At 45.4% G+C, this 14,210-nt stretch overlaps 1 protein-coding gene across 3 annotated transcripts in view; it reads right to left on the reverse strand.

Annotated features, from left to right (window-relative positions):
* Positions 1-12,403, reverse strand: part of WSCD1 (WSC domain containing 1) — a 33,152-nt gene extending 20,749 nt beyond the window's left edge. The window contains exons 1-3 of one of the 3 annotated variants that reach the window (XM_037411164.1): positions 11,858-12,403; positions 11,574-11,618; positions 1,909-2,605 (exon numbers count right to left, since the gene is read on the reverse strand). In XM_037411164.1, the coding sequence (XP_037267061.1) occupies positions 1,909-2,335 (427 nt within the window). In that variant the 5' untranslated portion in view covers positions 2,336-2,605; positions 11,574-11,618; positions 11,858-12,403. Of the gene's footprint in view, positions 1-1,908; positions 2,606-11,573; positions 11,777-11,857 lie in introns of those variants that run through there. The other 2 variants (XM_037411172.1, XM_037411157.1) reach the window with 2 other exon arrangements.
* Between the last annotated feature and the right edge of the window lie 1,807 nt (positions 12,404-14,210).

Raw genomic sequence — 14,210 nt, forward strand, 5'->3', positions numbered from 1 at the left:
TCTGCAACTATCCATGAAGAGCTTATTTAAAGTGGATGGTGACTAAGTCAGCAAAAGATGTATATTTGCTGAAGGTGAAGGCGCATCTTCCTCCCGCAGAGAGCCGATGGTGTCTGCGTCCTGCCCTTCCCAGTGGGGACAGGGATGGGGACAGAGCCCCTCCCCAAAGTTTTCTGCTGCCCTGCACCAGGTTTGGTCACTGATGCATGGGATGGAGCAGTTGTAACCTTATGATCTGTGCTGTTCCAGGGGCTGTTGTTAGGCTCTGAGGTCCCAGGCTTTGTGCTCGGGGCACATCACAAAGTGCAGTAGGGTTCTCTGGGAGACATCTGCACTTTGCAGCCTCTCCTCTCTGCCACCAAAACCTGCTACAAATGGGATGTTACAAAGCACCGGTGGAGCACTCATGGAAGCTCCAGATCGATGTTTCAGGTAACTCCAGTGGTTACAGTTTGCCTGGCTCACGTTGTGTGACTCATCTCCCATACACCATCACTATCACCTTCTTATTCCCATTTCTGACAAGTCAGTCAGTAGGAGTTATGAGGTGGCACCCATTTTGTGGGGATTTTGCAGAAGGTGCCCCTTTGTTTGGGTAAATTTATTCAACAAACTAAGAAGCAGTTTAGTTATGTGGTGTCTAGTCATCCAGATCCCACTCCTTTTTTATTGTCGGTGAAACATCCCCAAGAACAACTAGTTCTAAAAGGCAAAGGATGAAAGATTGCAAACTCGTGATTTGATGCTGCAGGTTTGAGAGCATGGTCAGTCAGCTAGCTTGAATCCTGATGCTTTCTGTGTTGGGTTCCTCATGGGGATGCTCAGCCGTCAGAGGTGACTGCAGAGCTGGGGCTCCAGCTCCCCGTTGCGTGGTGAGCTGCTCAGCTGTGTAACAGCTCAGCGCTGTGGGCATCCGGCTCTGTGCACCTCTCCGGAGAGCATCGTGGGTCCAGTGAGGGGATGCAGTCCCAAACTTAGCTGGGGTGATGCAGCTCTCTGGAGGGTCATGAGGGTGTAAAGCCATGCAGGAAATGTGAATATCTACAGACTCCTGTTTTGCTGCTTTGCCTGCTCTGAATAATAGTTTATTAAAAGCTTTCCTACTGAACGAACCAAAGCAGTCCATGCATGTATTTATCAGCGGTGCTTGGGGCAGCACAATCAGGCTTACAGTGAAGTGAACTCACTTTTCTGTCAAACCTGAATGGCTTTCCATTTGGGTTGGAAAATGTAGAGTTTTGTACCCAGTGCTCTGGCCACTGATGCACTACACCTGTTCAGCGGCGTGAATTCCCCTTGTGTTCCCCTTGGCCTGTTGCAAATTTCCAGCAAATCTGCCAAACACTGGGAGCATGTCTCCAGTTCAGAAGGGTTGTATGGCCCACATCTTGTCCCCCTAAGGACAATGTGTTTGCAGAGGTGGTCACAGGGGGTAGGTCAGGAACAGTGAGTGTGTTTGCAATAACAGAATTTGGTATATGCTAGAAAGCTTTAGCAGTGAGGAGGCACTTCTAGACTTAAGGTGTTGCGTGGTTTTGGGTAGTTAATTTAATGAAATCCACTTTTAAAGTGATTCCCATTCTGAGAAAGAAAATCAGTTAAACAGTGTTCATTTCTGCATGCTTGAAGAGAAAATAATGTAAATTAGGGAAGCATATTTCACTGGGCTTCTGCTCAATCAATAAAAATACTTTTTGGAGGAAGTTACAGCCAGCATGACCAGGGACACCAGGACCATACTTTGGCCTGTGGATATGCTTAAGAACTGGTTTGAAAGTGGTGATGAGCCAGGAGGAAGGCATTGCTGCAGGGGCATTGTGGTGCTCGCCCATCTCTACCTGGGACAGTCCTAGGGGGACGTGCAGTTTATACACATGCCAGAAGACAGGGCAGGGGTACTTCCCTTACCTTTGTGTTCAGCAGTGTGCTTCATTGCTTTAAATCCTGCTGTTTGCATGGGCTCCTGATCGCTGATGAACCTGTGAAACCACCTTCTTCTCAACTGCCTGAGCTCCGAGTTGCGGGTCACGAGCCACCGTGGGCTGTGCTGCTGGTCCAGGGCTGGCTCCTGCAAAGCGTCCATGCCCACCAGCAGCCTGGGACCGGGGCGGGGGTTTTGCAGCATCCTGGGGTCTACAATCCCTACCCCAGCCATCCCATCCAGCACTGGCAGGGCCTGGTTAGTGGAGGTCCCACGCGAACCTTGCTGGATAACCAAATGGGTCCTCTGTAGCAGCAGGAGGCTGCCAGCCATCAGGTAAGCTGCTGTGAGGAAGAAGAGCAAAAACTGGGTCCGACGGAGAAACTTCTGTAGCCTGAAGAAAGCTTTGGCCATGCCCTTTTTGAAACTGGGCCCTTCACGCCTCCTGACAGGCCCCTGAATCTCCGTCTGGCTGGACACTGGTTCCTCCCATAAGTTCAGCCCATCACTTCGGTGCCTTCTCCTGCTGAAAAGCCTTCTTGCCGGATGGCCGTGGCAGACAGAGCAGCCTGGCGCGGCACTGCTGCCGGCCTCAGGCGCCTGCCTGGCCGAGGGGCCCCACACGCACCCAGGGTGATGCCATTGTTGTGCTCTGCTGAGCTGCTTGACAGACGATGCTGAAACCTGAAATACCAAGGGGCAAGGTTGGTTCACATCCAAATAGAAAATACCCATCATCAGGGTGACTATTTCCCACCCCCCTCCTTCTTTTTAGCTCAGCTTTTCTCCATCTGTTGTTTATAATTACGCACTTCAAAAACTAGAATCCAATGAGAATGATCGATTAAGCAAGAAGCTAGTTTCAGATCTTCAGCCTTACTTTTTTTTTTTTTTTTTTTCCCTTCTCTCTTTTAACTTGGAGTGAAAAAGAAATACCTTTATGATGAGGTTATTTCTCTTGGGATGTTTGGGAAAAAAGTTCTTTGTTTTCTTTTGTCAATAGCTGACATCTCCATTCTTTGTCACTGCCTGGAACAGACAGCCACAGTATAGGCATCTTTTTAGGAAGGTATTATCAGATTCCTTCCTTTCAACTAGACAGTAGCTAAGCTACAAATGCAGATCAGAAGGAAACAGCAGTGTGGGTGTGTGTGGGAAAAAAAAGATTGCATCAACTCACAATAGATAAGATTATTAATCTCTTTGCAGCGCAATAAAGCCAGGCTTTATGCTGGAAGGATATTTGACGATTGTGTACTTACAGAGCTTTGTGAGTTGCTGTGCATGTTGCTTTAAAAGAAACTAGAGATCCTGCTATTTTTTTAGTAGATTTCTGTTGCCAAATATTGAGGTGTGGATGCCATGGATAAAAACTAGTGAATGTTTGGAAAAAAATAATTTCAGGTTTCACCAGATATCTCTTGACTGCTTCTGAGCTTTGCAGGCTTTAGTTGTGCTGGTGTATACCATGATGGGGTTGTCTGGGCAAGAAAAGCTCCTTTGTGCTCTAGGGAACCTTTAACCTCCCGCAGCAAATAAAAGCTGGCATCTCCCCATAAGTTCCTGTTTTCCCAGTCAATCACTTCTCTGTGGAGCCAGGCAAGTGTTGAGAAAAGATGCAGTGTTTTCCAGAAAAGAAAATATTATGGCTTTTGCTTAACTTGTAATTGGGGCACACTGCTGAAATCCACAGTCCTGGCACAGAAACGTCCCTTCACTGTACTTCTTGTTTTGGTATCTGATTTAAAGTATTGTGGATGTTCACTTATGCCTCTTTCTTAAATAGATGTTGCCAATTAAGTCTCCATCCATTCCCTTTGTCATTTAGTTGTGGAACTTCTTTCTATCTTAAGCAGAAATCAAAAACAAAGCTCAAAAACTTGCAGACCAAAAATATATTAAAGCTCAGCTGCATCTTTTGTCAATGGAGCCTGAATTCCTTTTGTGTGACCTTTCAGCCTCCGTTGCTAAATGGGGTTGGCTCAAGGCAGGAGTCCCCGTTTTCTAATCTTACAAGATGGGTGGTCTGGAGGACCTGATTTAGGTGGCTTTTAGAATGTTTTTTTGTTAAAGTTCATGTGTCATGGTCTCAATTGTATAGGGCTGAGTAATATCCAGAAATATTCTATGTGTTTATTGCTACGCTTTCTCCAAGAACTCGGGAGAGTGAGCAGGTGCAAAGGGCTTCAAGGCCATAGCATGTTGTAGTAAATTAAGACCACTTTCTCTACTGTGGAAGTTGACACCCACCCCCCGCTTCTGATCAGCTCTAAAGCCAAAGAAAATGCATTGATTTACAGTAGCTAAAGAGCTGACCCTTAAAGTTAAATTACTGAAAATCTCTGATCAACGTTGTGAGTGCTCAAGAATTACAGTAAAGGGTCAGAAGTACCTAGGCAGATGAACAGGAAATTAGCCATAATTAGATACTGCTGATTGTTACTGTGCTAATTTATCTGAAGAAATACTGTCTGTCAGCATAGGTATGATTTGATACACTAGTTGTTCCTAACGTGGGGCTACTGAAAACTTGAGCTATTCCCAAAAGAGGCTGTCTAATTGAAAAGAAAGATGTGTGCATGTATTAGCCATTTGAGATTCTAACTGGGAAATTACTGTGCTCCTTACAGCATACAGTATTTTGAGGAAGGCTTGGCCAACGGAGGAGGCAGCTGCATGCTTTGGCACCTGAGCAGACAGCACACTGTTTGAGCTGTCATCTATAATGCAAAGGTATGGCTCTTAATAAAATGCTGCCGCAAACCCTCGTAGGTGCGATGATAGTGGCAGCAATCACATAGGTTTTCAAAAGGTTTAAGATTTTTTTTTTTCTTTCCCGCCTAGTAGCAAGATGAGGCTAGATAAATTTGTAAGACTTGCAGTCATCTTTATCCAACTGTAATTCCGGGTTTCGTAGCTGTTTTGATTTGCTCACAAAGTGAGCAAAGCTCTCAAGTGCTCCCCAGTCATTTGCATTGGAAGGTGCTGCGGTGGCTGGGACCCTTCAGGCATTGCCAATCCACAGTGCCGAGAGTGGCAGCTTCGCTGGAGAAGGAGCATCGAAGCCGTGTAGCCATGGTCGGGCACATTATACTTGAAAGTGCATCACCGGCCCAGTTTAGTCCCTTTTAGTGCTACTGCATGCATCTTTCAGCAAATTTCAGAAAAGTTCCTTCATGTTTGCTGTGAGGTAGTGGGGAACAGCTGGAAGTGGTGTCATCCCCAGACAAGAGGCTCTGCCACTTTTCTGGGCAGCGCACGGCAATGCCTCCTGGTGCCAGGGGAGGTGGATCTGGCCACCGTCTGCCCAAGCAATGGCTATGCAGGGTGCGATGTGCTGCCTCCCACATTAGCAGGATGGAAAACCTGCCATGCATCAGCAGAACTGGAGTTACTACCCAAGATAGCAAACCTAATTTAAATATGCAGCAAGCTCTGCATCCAAACATCAAGAAACATTTGGCATTGCTCCTGTTGCTCTGCCTAGTTTGTTTATTTATTTACTTACTAAGGAAAAGCTGCTTCTGGGTCTCAAAAGGCTAACTTTTCCCTTGCCCAGTGGTTGAAAAAGTTTAAATGATACAAGCCAATTTTACTGCAGTCAATATGACATATATCAATTACCTCCAGATGCATTCGCCCTCAGTACAGTTACCATGACAGTACGTTGTAGTAAAAACCAACCAAATAAATAAGCAGACTCTCCGCCCACAGCAACTGCTGCAAATGTGCAACTCAAAAATTAAACGTTGCTTTTTACTGGGGAAATAGCAGAGAATGCTGCTGACATAAAAAAAAGTCATTTGTTTTTTCCATAAATGGCATATTGCAATATCATCAAAGTATGCCTAAAAGAATTGAAATGCATCACTTTTGATGATGATATTAAAAAGGAAAGAGTGAGGAAGATATGAACTACTATCTGGTAATAGAAAATGTATCATTTATCTGTTTCATACATGTTTCACTTAAAAAAAATAAAGGAAAATGGAAGAAAAGTAGAGTCTTCTGTTCCTATTTATCAGTTCTCAAGCCAAAGGGGTTTTAGGACCATATTAGTTGAGAGTTGAGTTAGTGAAATCATAAAATGATAATTGAAAGGACTTCGAGATGGGCAATGAGAACAGTTAAACAGCAGAGAAGACCTCTAGGTGAAGAGAACAATGAAAGGGTTAACGCTGCAACGAGGAAAAAAAGGAAAATAATAAGTAGTGGTGAGGCTCAGCTGTGGAGATGGTGAGCAGTAGTACAGAAGATCAGCTGGGTACTGTGCCTTCAGCAGGGAAAGGATCACTTGCACCACTAAAATGGTGGTGCATCTGGTGGCAATGTTTTTATGAAATAGATAATTATCTGGTTATTGAGGGCAAGAATTTTATGTGGCTCAGAAAAACACTGAGTGATTTTATTTTATGAAATAAGGATTTTTTTCACTTTACTAGTCACAGGTAAATTTTTAGCTATTGGGAACTCATAACCATTCAGTTGTTTGAATGGCATTTTTAGCTGTTTGTGCCTGAAATTTTTTGACTGGAAACGTCATTAGAAAAAATAGTTTGAGGGGGTTTTTTTTCTGTAAGATCTCTATATATGCCAGCAGGATTGAATGTAGAGCTGAAAAATGCATCTTACCTGACATCCCAGTATCTCAATATAGGAATCTGTTCCAATCAGTTTCCTAAAATGGATAACGCTGTGATTCTTCTTGCTATCTCTGGGAAAGCCAACATCTTAAAAGAAAGATCCCTCTAAATCTGCTGTGACTTTATCACCAGTGGATTTGCTGGCTGGTAGCCAAGATTTCAGAGCGCTGTCCCCGTGCTGGGGAATGCTCCCGAAAACTGTTGCAGGTGGGTTATTTGTTTATTCAGGTGCTGTCAGGCTTTGGAGCGCATGGTGCTGGGTGCCAGCTGTAAGAGATGCTTTCCCAAAGGCTTTCCACAAAGCTGCAATGCTCAAACAAGGCATGGTCCTACCAGCATCCACAGAAAAGCTGTTTTGCTTTTCTGAAGCTTTCCTGCAGGCCACGCTGCTCAGAGCCTGCTCCTGTGGGATCTTGTCATTGCCCAGGAGAGTGGGGTGGCAGAGGCAGCAATCCTTGAGGGAACTTTAGTGTTATCCTCTGAATTAGTGGTATCATCTGAAACAAGCTCTGGCAGCCATGTAGTGCCTAGCTCTGAGTACGTCTCTCAGCAGGCAGCTGGCCATTTTCAAGAGGATGCAAGGTCCCTGGTTGAACATGCTCTAGACACTGGGAACAGCCACTGTGCCTGGTAAAGGATAAAGTATCTTTCTAGAGCTCTGTCAATATCTCATAAAAACAATGTGGTTAACAGGTAGGGGAACACCTGCACCACTGATGTGTCTGTGGGGAGCTCTTTTGGGAAGGATGCAGAGAAGGGAGTTGTCTGTGTGTGCTAATCATTTCAGGCCATGCTGGAAATACGCCTTTCCCTTGGTGTCTTTATAATGCTATGAGGTTATACACAGCCTTGAGACATCCCAAAGCACAGGCTGTGAACTTGGTACGTTGCATCTCAAAGTGCGCTGACAGGACTAAACACCAGACCTGAGGTGTTTCCAATTTGAAGTGCTGGTTTTCTTTTAATCCTTATTTTTCATTTGTTACATATATAATACCAGATGTATAAATACCACTAAAAAATTGCTATAATGAAAAGCAGGTCAGTGCCATGCTTCCAAAATGATCTCGTAGAGTGTGACAGAAGATGTCACACTAGGCAGCTGCATTAATATATTTGTAAAGAGAAATAGAAGAAAAATTGTAAAGTTCTTGAAAATTCTACTCCCCTAGCTAAAGGAATAGTTACAGCATTTTTAAGAGAAGACTGAATACTTTCAGTGGTGCTGTGAAAGCTGGTAAAAGCTGAAGACACTGAAGAACAGCCCTAGACTTGCAGATGAAGAGTTGCTCTGTTGAGGACTGTCACTTAATAGGTTACTCAGTGCAGAAACTTAGGTCAATGCTGCATTGACAGCTGCAGCTCATCAATAGCTGATTTGTCTAAAGACCAGCAGGATTTTGCAAATTCAGAGTTCTTGGCATGGAAGCAAGACTGTGTTTTCTATTGTAAACTGAAGGGAACTGGACTCATGAACACTATTTTTAGAAAAATCCATCCCTCTTCCACTTTTCTGCTTTCTTTTGGCAGCTTTCTTTGAGGACAAACGTAGTGGGTTAGGATCTAGCTGGAGGATTGTGTCTTGCAGCCGTTCTTTTGGATACACAGTGCTATTTTCTTGAGGCTGTTTGGAAAGTCAAGGCCGACGTCATACTGTGTGAATGTGTGTAGGAAGAAAAACTCTTGGGAAGCCCCAAAATTAATGTCAGGATCCTATCAAATATTTGCGGTTCCTTTATTCAAATAGCTAAAAGCATCCTGAGTAACCCTGAGTATCTGCCTCTGTTGGTCCTGAGATGGCCAACAGCAAGTGCTTCTCACAGCCATACTTTCATATGTGGCCAGAGCCATTGCTTGAGTTTTGGGAAAGGGGTTAAAAAAAGACTACAAAGGTGGGCTGTCTGAGCTCTCCCCTCATACCTTGAATGGAGTCGACAGAGGAATTCCACATTATCCCAGTTTCCAAACCATGCAAAAAGAGAGAAAAATGAAAATGTGGATCCACATTTGTGTGGAAATCAGACATGCTAAAAGAAAAGTTTAGAAGATACGTCCTGGTACTCTTACTGTCTTAAGCCCAAATCCACTCAGATCAAGATACAGGTTGATGCTGATGAATTTTGGCTCAGGTCCATTTTTAGTTTTTCTGGCTCTTAAGAAAACATCATGCAGAATTGTCTCACTAACTTAACAGTGTAATTTAGGAATTCATGCAAAGGAAAGAAGAAGAGGTGATTTTGTAATTCTGTCACCTTTCCTAGGATGTTCTTTCACCAAAAAGAGAGGAAATTTTCAATGAAGGGTTAGTATAATATTAATTTCCTTAACCAACTTAAATGTGTACTTTTCTATGAGAAAGGGTCTATGGAATATAACCTGATCATTGACCTTTCTGGCAGTTACAATGCAATGCTCAAATGAGACCCATCTAGAGTCCAACAACCTGGCCTTCCCAGAGCATTTGGCTGCAGATGGAGTGGCAGAAACACCCTCCAATTCTGGCCCTGGGCAGACATTCGCCCCGCGCTCTTCCGATAAACCCGCAGACGAAGCTTTTATCACAGGCCCTGGAAGAACCACAGCCACCGTCCCAGCAGTGCATAGCCGTCCTGCACGGGCAGGACCAGGAGACAGCCCTGGCACAACTCAAGCCGCACACAGCAGCATGCCACAGAGCTCCACCAGCTGCCACAGCTCACACCAGTTCTATTGCTCTCCAGTTTTCTCACCCCTGCCCTTCCTGCAAGGCAAGTGGAAAACTCAGGTTGCTTTTCTTCATTGTTCCAAGGCAGGAATGTCTAGCTCAGGCATGCAAAGCTGGCTATGAGTTAGTGCCCATGATTTGCTCATGGATATTCTGCATCAAGCTCCATGTGAAACACACCATGTCAGTCAGTTCTGCTGCTGCAGAACTTGCTGAGGGTTTGTATTTAAATACAGTAAAAGGGTTTCTTCCTCATCTCTTCCCAAGTCACCTCCGATAGTTTGATTTGGAGAATAATTTCACTTTCAAATATTTCTAGAAACTTTTCCACCCCCTTCCCATCAAAATGCAGCTTATAATCTAGGAATTTTCAGTAATGAGGTGGCCAATGAGACATAAGTGAAGGGACCTTCAGCCTGCCCTGACCACTGAAGCTCCGGTGTGTCATGCCAGCTTCCCTACCAAGAGATCTGGCCTTGCTGTCTGGGCTTTCAGAAACAATAAGCACTTCTTCCAGCTTACGAAGTTTTACCTGCTGGAGGATTGATCTGTGCTGACTCCACGCACATCCCCCCTCATGAGCAACAATTTCCTGAAACAGTGCTGCTTTGAATATTACTTGAAGCACAACATAAGGTCTGCCAACAAACTAGAAATGAGGTACAAGCACCACAGTTTCTCCACATGCTGTAGTGGAAACATTGCAAGCTGAGAGGGCTTTCTGTCAAGTTTACTACTGCTTGCTACAAGTGCGCTTGCTACAAGATGTAATTAGATTGCAAAGTTATCTTTGGTGCTGATACCATGTTAAAACTGTTAAATAATGATGCATTGTGATAAATACAGCAGAAAAAAAGTCTTCATGCAGAGATAGCAGAAAGATGGAGAAAAAACTCTATAGTCCATAAACTAGTCAAATCAAGTTGAAAATACACAAGTTAAAAATATACATGATACTCACTGCATATTGTACATGGGAGGTGTTTTACAGTTGATGGATAATTCAGCTTTGGAAGTGAAAGGCAATGCCACAGAACAGAGCTGCAGCCTGAGGCTGGAGAGTCAGTGCTGACTTGTTCAAATTTGGTTGACGGCAGCTCTTTCACTAGATATTCCACTTTTTTGAGACCAATTTTCTAGCACAAGTAGGTGTGAATCTAGGCAGTGATTTTGTTGGTGAACACAGTCGCCTGTGGTGAGGGATGCAGAAGAGCCCACGGGAGGCAGCTGGGCCGGGAAGGCGTGTTGTGAGGCAGAGTGCTGACTTGGAAAGTGTTCCACTGACAGCTTGTCACAGAAAGCACACCATGGCGATATGGTATTTGTTCCATTAATCCAATACTTTCTACTTAGCTCAGTGAGAAAGTAATAATCAGGAGGTCTTATTCCATGCCAGTGTGGAAAAGATGCAGACATGTACATATCTACACTCTATATGTGTGCTTGCACACACATGTATATGTATGTGTGTATGCATTCGGTACACAGAGGGATGTGTACTCAAAAGATAACATGCGGTCTGCTGTCACCATTCACCGATAAACTGAGACCTATCAGCAAACAGTATTCTTGAACCTAGAAAGTATTTTGATCAGTAATAAAGCATTCATGCATAATGTACGTCCCTTTGATATTTAAGAACTCAAGCACCCAGCGAATGATGCTTTATCTGCAATTTCCAAAAAACTCCAACATGGTGCTGTAGCTGTAGGCTGAAGTTTTCCAAGGTACTGTTGTAAAATAGGTACCATATATTGATTTTTGTCTCAGCCCACAGTAGCTAGGGATGAGATCTTTTCCTGTGTGCAAGGAATTCTACTAGAATTATAATAACATGCAGATCTTTAACTAAATCATAGGTATTTAAGTGTCTTTCATAAACCCCTCGACATCCAAATTCCTGTGGCATCCACCTACTAAAAATTTTTACTCTATTTATTTAGCACAGTGATGCTTCAGAAATTGTTTAGAAAAGCCGAGCATTCTAGTCTGCCTCACCAGGCTATGTGACACAAACACACACTCACATTATCCATTCTTACTTTTCCAGTATAATGTTTCGTGGATGCCCAGAGAAGGGCATCTTGAGAGCAAACTGCAATTTATAAATAATGCAGCTAAGCCTCGTGTACTTAGATGCCATGGATAAATTTAATAAATCAAACAGCCATTCAGACTGTGATGAATGTTAATACCTCAGCCTCTGCAAAAAGTTGTCTGGTTATTACTTGTGTCAAGGCCAGCTGACAAGCAGCTTGCAGACACAGATAATGCAACTGTGTAAGAAAAAGAGGAAAAAACTCACGTTTCTTTTATGATCGAGGAACTCCGGTTGTAGCCAGGCAAAGTCCTAGACAATCCAGTGAAATATTATAAAAAGCTGTAATGCATATCTGGAAAGCTGATAAATCCTGTTCCCGCTGCCCTTCCCCACTAATCCTCCTCCTGCCTCCCGCGCCCAGCGCGCAGAGCCGTAATCCCGGAGCACCCCTCCGTGCTCTGCCTGGCTGCGTGGCACTCTGCTCCTCCAGCTGTTAATACCGGTAACTAACCCAGCCAACACGCAGCCCGCACATGCTCCCTGCTCACCACCGCCTGTCACGGTCCCTCGCCGGGGTCCCTCGCCGGGGTCCCTCGCCGGGGTCCCTCGCCGGGGTCCCTCGCCGGGGTCCCTCGCCGGGGTCCCTCGCCGGGGTCCCTGCGGCTCACTGGGCCAGGGTGCCGGGGTCCTGCGCCGTGCCGGGGCTGGTGGGAGAGAAATGCTCCATGGCCTCCTGCGCCAACAGGCACGATTGGAGCAGCCTCAGTGCTGCACTGCCAGAATCCTCAGCCACAGTCGGTACACTCGTGTTTCATAACACTCCCCCTGGTCGGGGAAGCAGAGCCGCTCCTTTACGTCTGCTTCACGGAAGAGCTCTGCAGCCTTCCGCAGCTACAGACGTTTCCAGACCTATCCATACACTCTGTCTATATATTTGTCTAAACGCATGGATGGCTGCATAGGCAGATACCTAAGCAGCAGCAGCATGAAGACCTAATGTGATCAGCTGAACGGATGCTCCTGCGTTTGTTTCTCCATGCCTCTTCCCACTAGGGGCAGATCCCTCTGGAGCTGCTCCTCCGGAGACCCAGACCCCTCCCCAACAGGTGCAGAGGGTCCCAGGAAAGCGAGTCCCCAGCAGCCTTCCGGCACCAGCTCGGAGATTTCAGGCAGCAAATTGTTATTCTGGGCACAGGTGGATAGAAGTAAATTATTTATAAATGTGCAAGCTGAAAGGCAGTTTGCTTAGTGTCCTTAGGACTGCCTGCCCTGCTCTGCTGTCTTCGCTGCACATATGGACTCCTTTCTGCTACTGGTTCACATGGAGATTGATCAATTTATAATTATTCTTAAAGCATCTGCATTTAAATGGGAGTAGGCTGCACGCTTGTAACTGCATGTGGTTTTGCAGCACCCCATAGTCTCTGCATGTTTAAACAAAAGCTGTGGAGATTTGTCTCTTGGTGCCAAAAACGGATGCAGTTGTAGGGAGTGTGGGTCAGTAATGTCAGACCAAACACCTGCCAGGCTGTGAGAAAGCAGCACCCGGGGGGGTTCCTGGATCTGAAAGAGGGAATTTGGATGCCACTTGGGAACTGATCCTGTTTCCCTTCTGTATGCTGCACGGTACTTCATGCTCTGACCAGTTCTGTGGGTTTCAGTGATGCTGTGTGCATGGATCTCTCTCCACACAGCAAGCTCCGTGAGTGGGATCTGAACCCACCAACACAATGCTAACGCTGCTTAAATTACACTCAGCTTTCCCATCTCTGTGCAGTTTAGGCAAAGAGGGACCTGGTTGTTCGTTTCAGATCTCTGCATACGTGCTAGCTAATTTCAAAATCTTCTAGCTGCGAAGCGGAACTGGATTAGAAATGCTCCCAAAGACGGGAGCTATAGATTGATCTCGCTTGTTCGCCACCTTGCAACAAATAGCGCAGTGGTGCTGGAAAGGTTCAATCTTTAATTGGTGCCAGCATCAAGGGAGTAATTTTACCACATTTGTGTTTGCATTGCTTTAGTTCCACCTGTGTTTCTTGTCTTAGTAAGTAAACTGTGCTGTGCCTGGCTACTGAAGTTTCTCAGTTTACTTTTCCTTTCCTTTTTTGAAGGATGTTTTGTCGTGTTGTGTTTTGCTTTAAAAAGTCTGTTTCTAGCTACAGAACATGGGGAATAATTTTCAGTCATGGTAGACGAAAAAGAAGGACTTTGCATTTCTGCTCACTGCCAGATCCTTGACCCCCCCGCATCCCCTTTGCAAGCAGCTTTGGCTGGGTGCCGGGCAGGAAGCCTGGCTGGGTGGGCAGCAGAGCCCCCTCGCCTAAGCACTGAGCCCATGCAGGCGCTGTGCAGCAGGAGCAGAGCCCAGGGTGCTGCCGCCAGCACCCTGCACTCAGCGGCGCCTCTTCAAACAGCAACCGTAGTGCTCTGTGTGTTTCCAAGGGGCGAGGGGAGCGGGTGAGGCAGGCACCAGCGCCATGGGGGACAGCTGGGACATGGGGGTCTCCTTCCAGCCCTGCCCCCAAGGTCCCAGCGATCGTGGGCAAGCTGTGCATCCCCCAGCACTGTGCACCTTGTCCTGCTCTTCGCATCCCTTGCTGTGTCTGACTACATGCTGCGATGCTGTGAGCATGGTCTTTGGGGCTCGTGATAGAATTTGAAAAGATTGTATCATAATGACAATTGCAAGTCCATTTAGTCACAAGATATGCCTGTTGTTGTTGATGAGAAAAAAATGGCAGCTGCTGACAGGAGAACCTGCTATGAACAAATTTGCAATAGTTGCAATTAGTTTTCATATACAGAAATCCAGGAAGGATTTCAGGCTGTTACAACATTTGTACAAATCTGAAGATCCTTCAGACCTGGTAAAATGTGGAAACGAACAGTTAAAATGCTTTT

This window comes from Falco rusticolus, chromosome 1 (genome assembly GCF_015220075.1).
Source record: "Falco rusticolus isolate bFalRus1 chromosome 1, bFalRus1.pri, whole genome shotgun sequence".
In the NCBI taxonomy this organism is placed as follows: Eukaryota; Metazoa; Chordata; class Aves; order Falconiformes; family Falconidae; genus Falco; species Falco rusticolus.